We start from the raw sequence: 18949 nt of genomic DNA on the forward strand, positions 1-18949 counted from the left end.
CATATATTCATGCAGCCAGCATGTAAATGTATGGGCACAGCCAGCATGAACATTTTATTGTAGGCAAATGAATCATGAAATTGTGTTGGGGACATGCTTCTGTGCACTGTTGGTGACTTGCATTTATTGGATGTTTTCATGAGTTACCTTACAAAACCAATTGCTAACTTTTTGGCTGTTTACCCAATTTTTCTAAAAGTACTCTTGGGTGGTGAGGGGGCAATGGGGAGAACCGCCCGAACCCCCCTTGATAGGTTCAGGCTCCCTTGCTATGCTCGGTCAATCGGACATATGTGAGTGAAATATATGCACCACTCCAATAAAAAATTCTTCAGCCATTGCCATTGATGATGATGCTCCTCCACACTTACTGCGTCTACCTTCACTTTGCCAGACATTTACTTTGTGAACCATTTACTTCTTCATGCTTTTACTTCATCTGCATCTTCAGATTGAGAAGGTGGTAATGCATGTGGTTAAGATTCGGGTTGGGGTCAAAGGGTGGCAGGGGTTTAGAATATGGGGTAAAAGATGGTTTGCAGTGGATCTCTTGCGTCCCATAACCCCCCCCCCCACACCTCCCGCCGCATGTAATGGCAGAATACTAGTGCAAGTGAAAGACAGGCGAAGTAATTCTATGGAGAAGTAAATGTGATTAAGTGATTGTATGGCGAAGTGAATGCAGGGGGCAAATAAAGGCATACATCAGTTGGGGGAAGGACTTGGCCGGTTACAGCCTGCTAGCTTGAGGCATTGCAAACAAGATCCCGACAAACAAATGGTGGCACAGAGCCAAGTGGCCTACGATGTTGGAAGGAAAAGCGGGCTTATACTATAGGTCCAAACCTGGGTTCCTTGTCTCGTGATTGGCTGGTGCCACTCCCCCAGGTGCTAATTGTACTCTCAATTTTCCATATTTCTGGAACCACAGGATTGTGGCATCTGTAGTACATATAACCACCACAGAATGTCCACCCTTTAGGGTTTGTGAAAGCCTATGAAGGCAAGTGGACAGTTTCTTATTGGCTCTGGTGAGGCTCTGCTGATAAATCGTAAGTCCCTCTAGTCCACAGAATGCTGCTCATAGGGGTCAGGTGGCAGAGTTCCAATTGCTTTGTCCTATTTAAGGAAGTGCCATTTATATGAAACCAAATAGTAATGTTATGTAGCAATGTAAAACAGAATGAGAGTTTGTGATTGTGAGATTGTTTTTGGGTGTGGAAGAAGGTGGTGGTTGATAGCTGTGGAATGTATACTCTATTGAAGATTGAAATAAAGAAACTAATTACAATTAGAATGTATTTGTTTTAATAGGTGTACTAGACTTTATTAAAAGGTTTGCCAAAAGTACCAGGGTAAAGAGCCACTGCATCACTGCCCGACAGCTTGAATGCACAAAAAGTATCAAGGCTGAAAATCTACCACCCACTGTGAGCATCGACTTCCTCATGATCTACTTCGAAAGTTCAAAGCACGGGGGAGGACGAGTGGCTGAGGTAGAACCGCTGCCAGAGGAAAATTCAGCAATTGTTACATTTTATGATCAAAAAGGTAAGGCCCTGTATGAACTAAATGCTGAATTTTATATAAGCCTCATCTTTCAGAGGCCATGCAGTCAGCATGTACTGCCCATAAAAATATAGCGAGCATTGCCCGAATGGCAGGACCAACATGCTAGTGTGGGCCAGAATATCAAGCCAAAGTAGGCCATTCTGATCAGTTACTTCACTGTGTGGCTGGCAGTTTTAACCAATAATACTGAACAAATATTTCACTATTTGCCACATATGTTAAAAAAAACAAATTCACGAAAGGACCAAATCGCCATTTGTAACTGTGAGCCACTTTTGCATTCATGCCCAAGTGAATTTTATGCAGTCTTGCTGGTTAATGTGCCATTCATGTACCTTTTCAGCTTGTGCTCCACATCATTAGCCTTTCCAACAGCCACATCTGAGGTCCTGCAGTGTCCTAAACTCTGAAGGCTGGGGGTACACAATAGGACAGAGCTTCAATTGCGGAAAACAGAGGGAAGAGCTGGGCGTGCTTCACTTGCCTAGCGCCCATCCTGTTTTCCTTCTGATGCATTATGCTTTTCCTTAGTTCAGACACTCAGTATCGTAGGTTTGCTGCCAATAACATTGTCTTGCCTTACCTTGTTATACAACATCTGTTTAACTACTAATAATATGGACACTCTTTACAACTGGACACGTTTGGTGGTGTAGAATACATAGGAGGAAGAAGGGTGGGTGTGAGGAGTCGGGAAGTAAAGTCGGACACAAGTTTGCCATGTTTTTGCTTAACATTTATTGAAAATAAAAGTAGTTTGGAAAATGCCTCTCTGACCCCGTCCTAAGAGGAATTGATCTGCCTAAAGCAAAACTAAGGATCTGTCTGCTTCAGAATATCCAAATCAAATTGTCCTCTGCCCAAATTTCTATTCTGACCCTCACACTATAAACCTAACACTAAGGTGACGGGGAAATGCCTTTAACCATGGATGGTTGGTAAAACGTGATCATAAAGAAAGAATAAATGGCTCCAATACAGAGGTTCTTCAAGAACAATGATCCTTGTTCCAGAGGGTGGTTCCCTTCCCCTGGATTCTTCCTTGTTCTTGTTTCACGAATGCCAGTTCTCTATGCCTTTCTTGGCCAACAGTCACCTTTGCAAAATTAACTTGGCTGACTTAGTAACTTTGTCTCTTCAAGGTTCCTGGAAAAACGTTCGACCACGGTGGGTTCTCTTCTGCTTGGCACAATCGCTTCTCTAGTCCTGATATTGCTCCTCAGGACTTCTTTGGATCTTGTACTCTTCTTATTATGGCCTGGTATACTCTCACATTTGCAATTGCCTGGTATACTCTCCTACCTGGGCTTCTTGTTCTTGCACACTTGTAATCGTGGGCCTTTGCCATTTTCCAGTATTACGGATCAACTGCGTTGGATAATGTATGATCTTGATATATTATCTTACTCCGGTTTTCTATTTGCTTTCATTGCACCCATTCATATATTCGTAATGATTTTGTTCGTGGTTTAATTCCATTTTTTGCTCTCTTTCTCTCTTTTGCGTACAATTATCTGCATTTGGCTTGGCCGCCGATATGCCCCGGGTCCCAGATATCTTTTGGCAGACTCACCATCACTGAAGGGCATTCGTGGATTCTCCTGCGTCAATCGGTAAAGGATTTCTGCTAGTGTCCTTATTGCTTCTGCTTCTTTCTTCGTCTCTCGCAGTTTCCACGAGTCTGGTCTGCTTCTGTCTCGGGTCTGGTAAGTGAAGCGCTGCTGTTGGTTACCTACAAACGGCCACAAGTCCCTCACTGGCTCTTGGCGTTCATGCAGCATGTCCCGGTGCAGCAGCTTCTTTTGTCGGCGAGCCTTCTAGCTCCACCACGCCGGCTCTGGCCTTTCTCCTTCTTGGTACTCATTGAGAGGTTCAGCTCTCTCCTACCAGCCGCAGGCCTGACAGCCTCTGTCTCTGCCTTTTGAACTTCCCGGGCCCAGGTGCACGCGAGCTAACGCTAGAGCGCCTGCTGGACTCGCAGCCTCCTTCAATCTGCATTCTTTGATCTTCGTCCCAGTATTTTGAGAATTCTGAGACATAGCGTTCATTGTTGCAAATTGATTCCGTCAACTTGAATGAGTATTTTCAAAGGTTTCACGAGGTAGACCAGAGGTGAAGAATTGGTCTATAGGTTTGGGCAAAGGGTTTCCTTATTCTCTAGAGAATGAGTAGATGTATGACAGCAGGCCATGAGGATATTAGACCTGTGAATGTTATCTTCAAGGAAACTTGGGGGGATACCATGTCTCACCCGATGAAGCCATGACATCTCCCCGGAGGTTGTTTCCTCTCATGTGATCCTCCCTCATATAGTCTCCCCCAGGGTCAGGATCAAGTACAGCTCCCGTGTGTGTGTGTGTGTGTGTGTGTGTGTGTGTGTGTCTCTCTATCTGGTGGAGGGCACATATTCTTATTTGGGACATGCTATCTTTGTGGTGATGTTGTGCTGAGTCATCTTATTTGTTCTGCTAAGCCATGACACCTTTTTGTTATGTGGCTGCGCTATTCGATCATCACTACGCTGTACTGTCTTAGGCTTGGTATGTTACTTTGTTCTGTTACGCCATGTCCTGTTAAAGCTGCTGGGGAATGTTTGTAGAAACTGATATGCACTGGCGTCAGTAAGCATCTATTTGCATAACATGATTAATGGTAGCTTAACCAAATGGGGTTAATTGCATGTCTTTCTCGGTAAGTCCAGGATATAGACTGGTTGGAAAGTAACCGAGGCTAGAACAGAACTACGTTTTATCAATGAGACATTGAAGGGAGGATATCCCCGTCCATCCATCGCATTGAATAGCGGTTAAGTAGCACAAGAGAAGTTATTTACGCAGGCTGATGCACAACCCACTATGGGTCTTTCACATGGAGATGCATATTTCCAGCTGATTGGCAGCACCAGTAGGAATGACATTACCATACATACCTTATTCTGGCCCATGGTAGGTTGGTCATGTGAATAAGGAAGTGGATGTTAACGTAAACGAATTCCAGCTAGTCAAACAGGAGCACGACATGGACTGTGAGCGGACGCTTGCTCTTACAGGTAATTCGGCAGAGACATACACTGACAAACTACAGATTGTAACTACAAGAAGAGCGTTTATTTGTGGTTTTCTCACTTTTGCCACCTTTTATAGTTTGTAGACATTTTGCAGTCTGCCAAATGGTTGGCGCTTGCGTGCTCTTTGTATAGAACACACTGTACCTGATTGGACGGGCATTTTGTACCTTGTGGAGTTTAATTTCAAGTTGGTCATGACAATCGGGACTAGCATCTCACAGTGCATGTATATATTATTTCAGCCTCTACCACGCCATAGAATCCGATTGGACCATATTTTTAGTGGGGTGGACTGTCGCACACTGTACACAATTTTGCGTCCTTCGGCAGGGTAGGAGGTGGGCGAGGGAGCCAGAGCAGCCCCAAGTGGCCCAGTGGGAGTGCTGGGGAGGACCGATCCTCCCCCCCCCCCCCATCTCTCTGGTGCCTCAACACACAACAGCAGCAGCGTTAGGAGGCCTGGGGACCCCGGAAGCCATGGAATAATCCTTAAATAGAGGCTGATGGCTGGGCTGAGTTTCCATCTCTCCCCCTGCTGGAGACAGCCCGCATCTGTGCCCTGCTGGCCTATACATCATCACAGGAAGCCCCCCCCCCCCCTCTCATAGTAAAGACAGTGCCCCTGGCTCTAAGAGGCACCAAGTGGATATACCTCTTGAAGTGGAATGTGGAAGGGGGTATGGCTCTCTAAATCCCCCACCCCGGGGCACAAATGGCTGGGCGCAAATCCCTTGAGGCACTTGTGAAGAGCCCAGGAAAATGGATGCTGGTGGTATCTAAAGAGTGTTAAAGGGGCTGGGGCCCCAGAATTTTCAATAACACATGGCAGTGATAGAATCTTCTCAAAAGCCACCTCTCACTTTTGCGTGCTGTATCCTCTCCCCAACCCCCGGTTGCTGAGGTGACTGCCCACCTCTCACTGGGGCTGGCAGGAGAAGTGGGGGCGATGCAGAAGTTAGTTGAGAACAAGCCGCAAAGCCTCAGGTGGAACAAAAGAGCGGAGTGGGCATTCTAATAGTCAAAGGGGTTCGCTTCGAGAAGCAGTTTGTTAAAAGGGACCCGGAAGGCAGGTACCTGATGCTGGGAGGGAAATCGATGGGCCAGCAAGTCACTATGGTGGCAGTTCATGCTCCCAACGACCACCAAGTCCGGTTCTTGCTGGAAGTACCTAAAATTGCAGAATGGGGTGTGGGGCAGATTCTAATGGGGGGAGATTTCAACTGCGTGATGGACGCCCCACTAGACAAAACTCTCCCAGCGACCCCCCCAATGATAATGTGAACAGACAAGCTCTGGCCTGCTTCCTTAGGGATCTACACTTAATGGAAACCTGGTGTTTTTTTCGCCCTCAAGAAAAAACCTATACCTTTCACTCAGCTGCACACAAGGGCTTCTCCTGGATCGATACGATTTTGGTTTCAGATACAGTAATTCCACAGGTCACAGGGTTGGAAATAGAGGTACGATGCTTATCGGACCACGCACCAGTCTCCTTGAGGGTGGAGATGCCGACTCCGCTCTCACGGATCCGTAAGCCGTGGCGCCTTATCGAACTGATCCTAAAAGACCAGGCTCTTGGATCGGGCATAGAATTGGCTGAGTACAGCCAGAATCAATCTAGCACACATGTGGAAAAGCAAACATGGGCCTGTGATGACTGTTACGATGATATGCCGGTAAGATAGCTCAGCGGGTTGAGCGCTCACTGCTGTGATCTGAGCATGACCTGCAGGTCGCAGGTTCGAATCCCGGCAAGGCCAACTCAGCCTTTCATCCTTCTGAGGTCGATAAATGAGTACCAATTTCGGTTGGGTGATATTGTATGTAAATATGTGCTCTGTAAAGCGCTTTGGATTAAGGCGCTATATAAATAAAATCATTATCATTATGTGGTGGGTGAGGTTATGGGGAGTTATGGCTATGGAAAGGTGACAGCATTGGCATATGGCTCATACTCCAAATACTTGAATACGTGGATGCCCCTCCATGAGTTTACCAAATATTGAGAGCAGGTGTACTTTAAACCCAGACCTCTTTGTAAGGTTTCTATTTGCAACCAAGCAAGCATGGTAAAGGCAGACTTATCCTGCAATGCACCCACTAGTCTATGTCAAGGCTCTTCATCTCAACCGAACAATGACAAGATTAACAGCGGGTAGCGGGAGGAGGGAGGCGGAAGTTCAATTATTCAACTGTTTTACTCAAGAGCCCACAACAGAAGGAAATGAGAACCGAATGTATGAAGAATGATTAGGCAACTATACTTTGTTTCTCTTATGTTTGTCTGTAACTTGAGCTCTTGAAATAAAATAAAGAAAGTTTGTAAAAAAGAAAAGAAAAACAAGCCGCATGATATTCAGCAATATTTGGCGAATAGGTTGCCACAGCAGAGCGACATGGAGGGTGAAGCTGACGGAGCGGACCAGCTGGGCCTGGGTGCGCAGCAGCCCACGCCAAACTACCTAACCTGCGCACTGGACATCGTCAGGAAAGATATTGGAGACACTCTGCACTCCGAGAAAGCGTGTCTCCGTAAAGAAATGGCCGACTCAACTAAGGAGCTAAGGAAAGAAATCGGTGCACTAGGGGCAAGACTGGATCAAGGTGAACAGTCGACCACAGACTTGGCATTGGAGCTATGAGAGGTGCGGGGCTCCCTGTCTGTGCTTATGGAGGACACTGAGGCACTGCGTTTGAAGTGTGAGTACTTGGAGAGTAGGGAGAATCTGTGTATCACAAATCTCAAGGAAGGTGCACAAGGAACCATTTCAAAGAAAACACCACACCCGGTGTTAACTGGGGAACAATATGGGATGCCAGTAAGGCAGTAGTGCGGGGTGAATTTATTGCACATACTGCAAACTTCCTAAAGAGAAAAGAAAAGGTGAGGCAGGAATTGGAAATTGGGGCAAAAACCGCAGAAACTCGCTACAAAGACAAAGGGTCACAAAAGGAAGGGCGGGAACAAAAAAATAAATGAGCCACCCTAAAAGCTTGCCTTGCCGATGAATCTGCACAACTCCTTCGGACAAAACAAATGTACTATATAAAAGGGGATAAGCCTAACTGATTTTTAGCGGCCAAACTAAAGAAACAAAGGGTCTGTAACCACATCAACCAACTTAAACACCCAGGAGGAGGAATGGAAAGGGGGGGGGAGATATCCGCGATCATGCACTCATACTACACAAGCAATCTGAAAGGGGATAACCTGCAAAAGCAAGCACAGGTACAGTTCCTAGCGCAAGTGGAATTGCCCCAAATCGCAGAGGGAGATGGTCAAATGTTGAGGCACCGATATCGGAGGAGGCGGTAAGTGGGCTTATTAACGCCTTGAAAGTGAACAAATCCCTGGTTCCTGACTGTCTCTGTAACGCTTATTACAAAACTTTCCAGACCATCCTGGTGGGTCCATTAACAAATCTCTTCAATCACATAAGGGATGTCGGGGATATCACTGGGGACATGAGCCCGGCCACCACAGTGCTTTTGCTAAAACCGGACAGACTCATCCGATTGCACAAGTATCTCGTTAAATGGGGACGCAAAGATTTATTCCACCATTCTGGGACAGAGACTAGCCAATATTCTCCCGGAGATAATTCATCCGGACCAGGCAGGCTTTGTGAAGGGGCGTCACACCTATAATATCTGCAGAGCTATAAATAGCATTGAATGGGGATGAAGGACAGGACAATGTATGGCAGTGCCACCATTAGACGCCTCTAGAGCCTTTGATAGCCTAGATTGGAGCTTCTTACAACTGACTCTCGAAAAATTCGGTTGCAGGCCTATTTTCTCCTGTATGATTTTGGCCAATTATGGGAACCCGACCACAAGACTAAAAATTAATGGGCAACTCACTGACAGTATCACAAAGGAACTAGGCAAGGATGCCCACTGTCTCTGCTAATCTTTGCCATGGAGCCCCTGGTGCAAATGGCTCGGGCAGAGCAAGGGGCGGCGGCAGTTTCCTGTGGTACCCAGAAAATAGCCTGCACGTATGACATTCTACTGTTCTTAAAGGACACAGCACACTCACTCCCCCACGCCATTAAGCTACTAAATAGATTTGCGGGAGTCTCAGGGTTTCATATTAATTATCCCAAATCCAAGGCACTTAACATCACTGAAGATTCAGAACAGGTGACGGAATGGGAGAGGCGCTACCCACTAAAATGGGAACAGAGGTCCATTGCTTACTTGGGAATAAACCTAACACCTACCTATGTGAGGCCCTATTGGGCAAATATCCCGGGATTGCTGAAAACCCTGACAGAAGATCTCAAAAATGGGACATGCAGGAGTTGTCCTGGTTTGCACGCATAGCGGATGTCCTTTCTCCCCAGGTTTTTATATGTGGTGGGAGCGCTCCCACTACGGATCCCAGGCCCAGCGATTAAGGACCTACAATAGGGAGTCATGTCCTTCATCTGGAAAGGGAAGAAGCCCAGGGTCCCTAGAAAGGTCTTGTTCCGGCCACAAGCAATAGGAGGGCTGGGGGTACCAGAATTCCGCAGATATTTATGGGCTGCACAGGTGGCACCAATGCTACATTGGGTCCCCCGGGAGAACCAGAACCGAGAGGGAAGTGACCAGGGCCCCCCTAGAGTGTCTGTGCTTCCTGGGAGCGAGACTCAGAGGTAAAGAAGGAACATTGATGGAAATGACTAAAGCCACCCTATTGTAATGAGACAAAACATTACGGGGTAAGAAGATAAAAATAGGAGGCGGCCCACTTAGACCAATGGCCCACAACCCAGACTTCACACCAGGCACGCCACCCAATTTTTGGACCTGCTGGGAGGGAGGGCGAACCGTGACACTAGGAGATTTCTACTCAGATGAAGCACCTGTGACATTTGAAGGGTGCAAGGAAAGGTTTCAGATACCTGAGAGTGAACGATTCCACTATACCCATATTAGGCACTGGATTACGAACACAAAAGTAAAAGACTGGGCATCCTGGGATCCAGTGGGAGTGGAACCCACAGTAAAGGAGGGGGTATCGAGACTATACCGACTACTATATGGGGCGGATCCAGAAGAAACCTTGCCATACATGGAAAAATGGGAGTTAGATGTGGGAAAACCAATAACGGGGGAGACATGGAGCCAAATATGGCGCTGGGCCATGAAAAGTTCAAAGTGCGCCTCAATCAAGGAGGCGGAATATAAATTGTCTAAGATGGTACATGACGCCACAGCAAATAAACTCCATCAACTCGAACTACGCCTCATTATGTTGGCGGGACTGTGGACATATTGGGCACCAGAGTCATATGTGGTTTGCCTGTCGTGTGGCAAAGACCTACTGGAAGGAGATCCTGAGGCACATTAGAGAGGTGGTAGGGGGTACAGCTGTCCCTGGATCCAGCAGTGGTACTGCTGGGAGAATCAGTGGAAGGCAGCTATGCAAACACCGGGAACAAAGCTACTCTCATAACCCACATGCTGAGTACAGCCAGAATCAATCTAGCACACATGTGGAAAAGCAAACATGGGCCTGTGATGACTGTTACGATATTATGCCGGTAAGATAGCTCAGCGGGTTGAGCGCTCACTGCTGTGATCTGAGCATGACCTGCAGGTCGCAGGTTCGAATCCCGGCAAGGCCAACTCAGCCTTTCATCCTTCTGAGGTCGATAAATGAGTACCAATTTCGGTTGGGTGATATTGTATGTAAATATGTGCTCTGTAAAGCGCTTTGGATTAAGGCGCTATATAAATAAAATCATTATCATTATGTGGTGGGTGAGGTTATGGGGAGTTATGGCTATGGAAAGGTGACAGCATTGGCATATGGCTCATACTCCAAATACTTGAATACGTGGATGCCCCTCCATGAGTTTACCAAATATTGAGAGCAGGTGTACTTTAAACCCAGACCTCTTTGTAAGGTTTCTATTTGCAACCAAGCAAGCATGGTAAAGGCAGACTTATCCTGCAATGCACCCACTAGTCTATGTCAAGGCTCTTCATCTCAACCGAACAATGACAAGATTAACAGCGGGTAGCGGGAGGAGGGAGGCGGAAGTTCAATTATTCAACTGTTTTACTCAAGAGCCCACAACAGAAGGAAATGAGAACCGAATGTATGAAGAATGATTAGGCAACTATACTTTGTTTCTCTTATGTTTGTCTGTAACTTGAGCTCTTGAAATAAAATAAAGAAAGTTTGTAAAAAAGAAAAGAAAAACAAGCTGCATGATATTCAGCAATATTTGGCGAATAGGTTGCCACAGCAGAGCGACATGGAGGGTGAAGCTGACGGAGCGGACCAGCTGGGCCTGGGTGCGCAGCAGCCCACGCCAAACTACCTAACCTGTGCACTGGACATCGTCAGGAAAGATATTGGAGACACTCTGCACTCCGAGAAAGCGTGTCTCCGTAAAGAAATGGCCGACTCAACTAAGGAGCTAAGGAAAGAAATCGGTGCACTAGGGGCAAGACTGGATCAAGGTGAACAGTCGACCACAGACTTGGCATTGGAGCTATGAGAGGTGCGGGGCTCCCTGTCTGTGCTTATGGAGGACACTGAGGCACTGCGTTTGAAGTGTGAGTACTTGGAGAGTAGGGAGAATCTGTGTATCACAAATCTCAAGGAAGGTGCACAAGGAGACCATATCGGGGGCTGTCGGGCAGCTCTTTCAGCAGCTCCAGACTGAGGGCGCACAGGTTGAACTTAAGATCGACAGAGCTCATAGGATTGGCCCAAACAGAGACTCCCTGGCTGCCACCTACCCCCAGGGACATGGTTGTAAAGTTTCATGATTGCAAGACCAAAGAAGCTATCTTGGGGGAGGCAAGAAGGGTCAACAAAGTTCAATTTAGACTTGTCGATCCAGATATTCCAGGACGTCGTCCAGAACACACTCCAGAGACGGCGGAGGCTGAAACCTATTACAGAGGAACTTTGGTGACTGGAAACGCTGTATGTGGTTTAAGGGAAAGCATGATTTTCAGAATTATGACAGACGAAATGAGTACAATCCAAGGGTGTTTATTGAACAGTATATGGGTGAGAAACTCCTAATCTATACCTAAATCTAAGATGGGAGCAAGCTACGACCATCAAAGTAAAGAAAACGCTGTTCTGATGGTGTTGTGTCAAAACTAAAGGGGCCTGTACTAATAAACCTATTGCCAAATTCTTACTGGAACAATGATATGTATAGTGTAGTGTAAACTGAAATGTCCAAAAGGGTTTTGGTAGTTCAAGACTGCTGAACTAATGCGCTCCCTTACCCACGTTACATCACGGGACAAGGCGGAACAGTGGCATGACTGTGAGCACTGGAAGCAGTTTCTTCAAAAAAGGCAGGATCCCTCGAATCAATGTCTTTGACTTGACCACACAAAACCTTTCCCAAGCTCTCATGCGGGATTCACCTCTTCCCCGGCTTTCACATGATACCCCTTCGTTGGGTTCACTTTCATCTTTACACCACTGTTAAGTCACTTAAAAATACTGGATTCACTTTCCCATGCTTTCACTTGGCATCCCTCCTTTGGGTTCACTGTAGCCTTTAAATCCCATTTCAGTTAACTTTACCAGTTATACAAGCTTATAACACTCAGACGCTCTTAATGTTTTTTTTTTTTCTCAACTTTTTTATTCGTTTTCAGGAAACAGAAAAAACAGCAAACATTACAAACACAAACAGTAACATCAATTATAGAACTAAACCCTCCCCCCCCCTACCCATCCCCCCAGTGGTACAGCACCCAAAAGCCTCATCCCATTCCCTTCACCCCCTAACCCTTACCTAACCGTATAAGTCCAATAGTTTTAAGTCTCTACGGACACCATTGTTCTCTAAAGTCCCCTCTTAGGAATTCCAGGGTCTCCCCCCAATCCGCGTAGAAAGACCCCAGTTTGTTTTCCGCAGCATAGGAGGCCCACTCCAGGGAGACTATATCCCAAAGCTTTCTGAGCCACTCCTGTTCAGTCGGGATCACGGGCCCCTTCCACTTTTGCGTGATGAGGGATAGGGCCGCCAAGATGAATATCGCCGATGCTTTGCTGCACCCGCGTCCTGCCTCATCCGCCCCACCCTGTCCCCTAGCCCACTCCTCCCCAGCAATATCTCTCACGGGTTTTGGAGGGCTCCTCCTCCCAAAGCCTGAGCGGACGCCTTCTTGAGTTCGTCCCAGAATGGCTGAATAACGGGGCAATCCCACCAGATATGTGAGGCCGTGCCACTCTCCCCGCACCCTCTCCAACATTCCCTTGAAGCGGCAGGGTTCATTGCATGAAGACGGGCAGGAGTATAATGCCATCCCACCAAGCATTTGTACCACACCTCCCGAACCTGAATTTCCTTCGGAAGCTTAGGGATCCTCGCCCATAATCTCTCCCAATCGGCTTGCTCCATGCGTACCCCTGAGTTCTTCTCCCAATTTGCCATGTAGGCCCAATTGGTGCCCAGGTTACCTCTCTCGAGTTGTTTGCATAGATCAGAGATTAGCCCCTTTGTGCCCTCATGGGTTGTTGGGAATCTTTCAAAGTGGGTTAGATCTCTAGTCGCCGCGTGCCTTATAGTCGGAGACATAACCCAGTGTCTAATTTGAAAATATCGATGCCGCTCTCTTTCCCCCAAACCAAACTCTTTTTTACATTCCACAAATGTTTTCACTCTCTTCCCGGTAAACATGTCCCTCAGGGTCCTACACCCCCCCCCCCCTCCTCCCAATCCAAGAAATCTCCCCTCTCCATCCCAGGAGTAAAGTCCCCGTTTCGGAAGATAGGGGTAAACGGCGAGGGAAAAGTTGTGATCCCCCATCTTAACACCGACCGATCCCAGCACTCAACTACACTTTTCGTGATATCGCTCAAATAAATATGAGAGGGTCGTAACCGTCGCGGGAGCCAGAGGACCTCCCCCAAGTGGTGCCCAGCCACCGCCCTGTCCAACCTCACCCAATGTTTCAGGTACTCTTTCGAAAACCATTCTCAAAGTATTCTGAGCTGTGCCGCATCGTGATAGCGGCGGAAGTCGGGGAAGGCCAAGCCTCCTCTATCTCTAGAGGCTGTGAGCAGCTGCCTGGACACATGAGATCTCCAACCCCACCCCCCCCCCCCCAGACAAAGCCTATGACCAATCTATCCAGTCTCTTGAAAAAGCTCTCCGGCACCCTCAAGGGAATGGCCTGGAAAAGGTAGAGCACCCGAGGTAGTATCGCCAACCTGAGAACCGCCCCCCTGCCCAGCCAGGAGACTGGAAGGGCCCCCCACCTCCGTAAATCTTTCTGGATTGCTAAAAGAATCGGTTCATAGTTTGCTCCATACCAACCAGCTAATGAGGGGGTGACCCTTACTCCCAAATACCGCAACCCAGAGGGGCTCCACTTGAATGGGGACAGATCTCTGACCACCGTCGCCTCCCCCTCCCTCAGGGAGAGATTAATCAGTTCCGATTTCTGGAAATTAACCCTCAGGCCTCATATCCTGCCAAAGGAGGTTAACAATGCTATGCAGGCTGGGAGGGACTCTCTCGGATTGGTGAGTGTGAGCAGCATGTCGTCGGCGAAGGCTGCTACTTTGTGTTGCCCTCCACCGAATGGGAACCCCTTGATCTCCGTTGACTGGCGGATAGCCAATAGGAGGGGTTCTAGATATATGGCAAATAGCAACGGGGAGAGGGGACACCCCTGTTTCGTCCCCCTCTGGAGCCTAAAAGGTCTGGACACCTCTCCGTTGATCAAAATGCGTGATGTGGGATTTTTATAATTAGCGGCAACCAAGTCAATAAAGCCCTCCCCGAGCCCCATCTTCTCCAACTGGAACTGATCTTGGAAGGCTTTAGCGAGAGTTTCTTCTAGGGCATGCTTCTCACCCTTGAGGTCCCCCCTTGTCAGGGGCTCCCGGTCTTCAGCCTCTCCGGGTACCTTAGACGTCTCATGGCGCTCAGGGTCTTCTCCACCGCTGCCTTTGACTTCCATTGCTGCAGACCACAAGGAGGGAAGGGTGCGCAGAGGGTCTCCCTCTCTCTGTCCGGTGCGCGGCGCCCTACCCCTGGATCTCGAGGGCATCAGGTCTCTCTTGGGGGCCCGAAAGACCCAGGAATTGGGACAAGCAGGACAGCACCCCTCAGCTCGCCCACCGCTCCTCAACCGGACGCTGCGAGGGGCCGCCCACCACCTCCGACCCCACGGAGAGGGGCAACCACAGATCGTGATGCCAGGGAGGTCCCACCTCCCCTATTGCAGCTTTCACCAACTTTGGGATGGGGGAGAGGCCCGGTCAATAAGCAGCCCCCCCTCCCCGGGGCCTCCCAACGCCAGCACCGGGACCGAGCCTCCACCCAGTGGATCCGATCAGGCCGGGGGGGGCCGCCTCCAGTCCTCGCCCCCCTGCCCGGGGACTTGTCCGCTCCTCAACTCCTTGTCGTGGGCCGGGAGGCCCCTTCCCGCTCCTCAGGGAGCCGCCACGCAGCCAGTTCACCGGCGGCTCCCGCCGTGCCTGATCCGGGGGCGCGGCTCCAGCAGGACAGCCCGTAGCCTCCCGCGTCCTCCGCTCGGAGCCCCGGCCCTCCGCTTCGGCGAATCGGACCGCCCCTCAAAGTGCAGCGATTGCCGGGCCCGTCCCCCTCCGCGGCGCCAATGTCCTCCGCGAGCGCCTCCCTCCGCGGGCTGATGCACCCGCCCGCAGCCTGCCTGAGCAGGCCGCCGCGGTCGAAACTCCGGGTCCGCGGCACCCGAAGATCCGCTTCGCCTGGCCGCCCGGGCTCCCAGAGCCGCACACTTCCTCCACTGCTGCGAGGTGCCCTCAGGGGGTGGTGGATCCCTGGTGAAGGTCTCGAGGTGCGGAAGCCGCCGTCGGCACGTCTAGTCGCTGCCGGCAGCCATCTTGAATCTTTAATGTCTTTTTAAACAAATATTTGGTTCACTTTCACTGATTTCAGGTTCCTCTCCTCTGGGATCAGACCTTCCTCTGTAGGCAGTTCTGGCTTCCCTCGATCGGGTGCTAGCCTTCAAACCGCTACCATCACACTTGTTACTTTGCAGTCTTTTTTTTTTCTCTCAACATGGATATTTTATTTATTATCGACCAAAGAGACAACAATTAAACAGTAGACATCAGTATTGGCGAAGGCTTAAAGTGGCACAATTCATTGCAGTGTTAAGAAGAACAAAGGTTATCACATAGCTCGCTCTTTGCGTTATTAGGCCGTGGGACCGGGAAACCAGCCGAGAGATGCCTTGTTCGGGGAGGGTGCATCGGCTTATAGTTCAGTCTAGCCAACGGGCGGTTGGGGGCTTTTGCGTGAGAGCAGGATAGCGTTCTGCATAGGCCATGAATGGTGCCCAAGTGTTTCGGAAGGGATTGAGGTTGCACAATGCAAAGTGCTGTAATCCTTTCTGCTATGACGATGTCCCAACAATGTCTATTCCACCATAGTGGAATAGAGGGGCCCTCAGGGTGCTTCCAAAGACGGTTGAGGGCTATCTTGGCTGCTGTTAACAATTATGTGCACAAGCGGGCCATGTTCCCTGATAGCGGCAACTCCCCGTCCCCCGTCTCCAGCGGCAACTCCCCGTCCCCCGTCTCCACCAGCAAGATGATTTCTCGGTCCCACGGGATGCTGAGGCCCGTGATTGCCTGGATGTGGTTCAGCACCACTTTCCAGTAGTGTGCTGCTTTAGGGCAGTCCCTTAGGAGATGGAATAGCGATCCCTCTTGTGGGCAGCCTCTCCAGCAGTTCGGTGATGAGCTTACGCCTGATTTGAACAGTTGAGTTGGCGTGACGTAATACCTGTAGCACACCTTGTATCCACCTTCCCTGTTGGTAACGCACTGGGTGCTTTTGTGAAGCCTTGACCATATTCTGCTCCATGTCTCTAGCTCCAGGGGGCGCCCCAGGTCCCTCTCCCAGTTCAGCATGTATCTTTCTTTCGTCTCTGGGTTAGTCTTTTCCAAGAGTTCGTAGAGAGTGAATATCTTGCCTCTGGGAGGGGAGGATGTCTCTGTGAGTTCTAGGGGCGTTAGGTCCCTGGAGCCGCACTCTTTGACGATGCGTTGAGAGATCCAGTGGCGGATCTGCGAGTAGCGGAACCTTTCCTCCTCGGGGATGTTGAACCTCGCCTTGCAGTCCTCGAACGAGGGGGGCTGGCCCCTCATCTAGAAAGTCCGAGATCTTGTAGGGACCACCCTCTTTCCACTTGGCAAAGCTACGGCCGCAGAGGCCTGTGGAGAAGCCTGGGTTGCCCCAGATTTGGGTCAGTGGACCCAGTGAGCTTTTGGTTCCCCATTTCCTGGCCGCGGCTCTCCAGCTGGTCACTGTGTTGCAAGTTGCTGGTAGCGGGCTCACGGTGGAGGAGGATTGCCAGGATTGGATATGCGGCAAGTCAGGCAGGGGAGACTTGCACCATGCCTTTTGGACGGTGCGTGTCCAGGCAAAGGCGTGTGCGAGTTGGGCCGCTCGCCTGTATCTAGGAATATCCGGAATGTCCAGTCCGCCCACTGGCGACTTCGGATCATTATTTTCTTTGCGATGCAAGGCCTTTTTCCACCCCAGGTAAACTTTATAACTTCCCGCTGCAAGGAGATGAGGTCTTCCTCTGGGATACGGGTTGGGAGTGCGTGACAGTGATACAGCACTCTGGGGAGTAAGTTCATTTTCACCACCACTACTCGACCCAGCTAGGAGATCTCCTGCTTGTTCCACTGTTTAAGGTCCACGCGGAGCGTTTTAAATAAATGCGGAAAGTTGTATTTGTGGATCAGGGCGCTAGTTTTAGGGATCTGGACCCCCAGGTATTCCAGTGTGGCATTGGCTGATGGGATGGGGAGTTCGGGGTTCAGAATGTCTGTCGCTTTGGTTAGTTGATCGGCAACGATGAGGACTTATCATAGTTCACTTTGAACCCACAGATTGCCCCAAATGTTTCTAGTTCTTCGAGCAGGGGCTGTAGCGACGTGTCCGGGTCGGTGATGGTCAGGAGGACATCGTCCACGTAGAGCGCCACTTTGTACTCTGTCCCACCCATGGGGACCCCCCTGATGCTTGGGTTTAGCCAAATTCTCTCCGCGAACGGGTCCATGGACAGGGCGAACACTAGTGGGGACAGCGGGCACCCCGGTACCTCTGGATATGGGGATGGGCTCCCATTTCCCGCCATTGATTCGGAGCTGTGTTGAGGGGGATGCATAGTTTGCCATTGTCCAGGTTATAAAGTTGTGGCCCAGTTCCATGCTGGCTAAGGTGCTCCGGATGTAGTCCCAGTTTACTAGGTCAAACGCTTTGTGCGTCGAGGGAGATGATTAGCAGCGGAGTTCTCTTTCTATTTGCAGATTCGATAATATTTACTGTTCGTCTGATATCGTGTGTCCCTCTACCGGGGATAAAGCCTGTTTGATCTTTATGTATTAACTCGGGGAGGATCCTACCCAGCCTGGTTGCTAACACCTTAGCATACATTTTCCCCTCAGTGTGCATCAGTGCTATTGGTCTGTATGAGGCCGCCTGCTCAGCGTCCTTCCCTGGTTTCTGGAGTAGGATAGTGGTTGACTCGGCCATGGACTTTGTCACCCTCCTAGTAATCAGGAAGGAGTTAAACAGTAGTGATAGTTGAGGGATTAGGATGCGTGCAAATGTTTTGTAGAACTTGGTTGTCAGCCCATCTGGGCCTGGGGCAGTGTTCTTTAGTGATTTTTATGGTGTCCAGGATTTCCTCTGCAGTGATCGGGGCCTCTAGGGAGTTGAGGGGGACAGTGGTGGCCGGGGTGCGAAATGACGGTAGATAGTGTTTCTGCTGGGCTCTTTCATCCGGGGATGAGGGCGGCCGTTGCTTAATCGATTTATGATGGCTTACCAGGGTTTCTATTATGTCTGCAGTGGTGAATTTGTTCTTCCCATCCGGCCCTTTAAGACTTGTGATGTTATTCCTGTTGTGTTTTTTCTGTAATTTGTATGCTAGTAACCGGTTTGCCTTATTGCTTTTCTGATAATAGAATTGTTTTGTATACGCCAGGGCTTTCGCGATGCGGTTGGCCCAGTGCATCTCTAGCGCCCTCTTGGCTTTTTTTAGCTCCCTGTCTGCCTTTCGGGAATATTGGGCCTTTAGTTCCTTTTCTAGCGTGGAGACACTGGATTCCAAATCCTGCGTGTGAAGCTTGGAAATTCTGACTTGCTCAGCGGCTGTGCTGATGAACACCCCCCTTATTACTGGTTTCATAGCCTCCCACAGTAGTCCTATTGTGACTTCGGGGTCCTGGTTTTCCTTAAAATAATTGACCAACGCGCCTTCCGCCTGCCCCCTTACCACCTGGTCCAGCAAAAGGGTATCATTGAGCTTCCAGAATCT

At 49.4% G+C, this 18949-nt stretch overlaps 1 protein-coding gene across 3 annotated transcripts in view; it reads left to right on the forward strand.

The window, feature by feature from the left end:
- The window catches only part of LOC138489065 (protein mono-ADP-ribosyltransferase PARP14-like), a 1946959-nt gene that overhangs the window by 403709 nt on the left and 1524301 nt on the right, over positions 1–18949 (forward strand). For all 3 annotated transcript variants that reach the window (XM_069616628.1, XM_069616629.1, XM_069616630.1), the window contains exon 6: positions 1315–1551. In XM_069616628.1, the coding sequence (XP_069472729.1) occupies positions 1315–1551 (237 nt within the window). The remainder of the gene's footprint in view (positions 1–1314; positions 1552–18949) is intronic.

This window comes from Ambystoma mexicanum, chromosome 9, assembly GCF_040938575.1.
Source record: "Ambystoma mexicanum isolate Mex_15411 chromosome 9, UKY_AmexF1_1, whole genome shotgun sequence".
NCBI classification, from domain to species: domain Eukaryota; kingdom Metazoa; phylum Chordata; class Amphibia; order Caudata; family Ambystomatidae; genus Ambystoma; species Ambystoma mexicanum.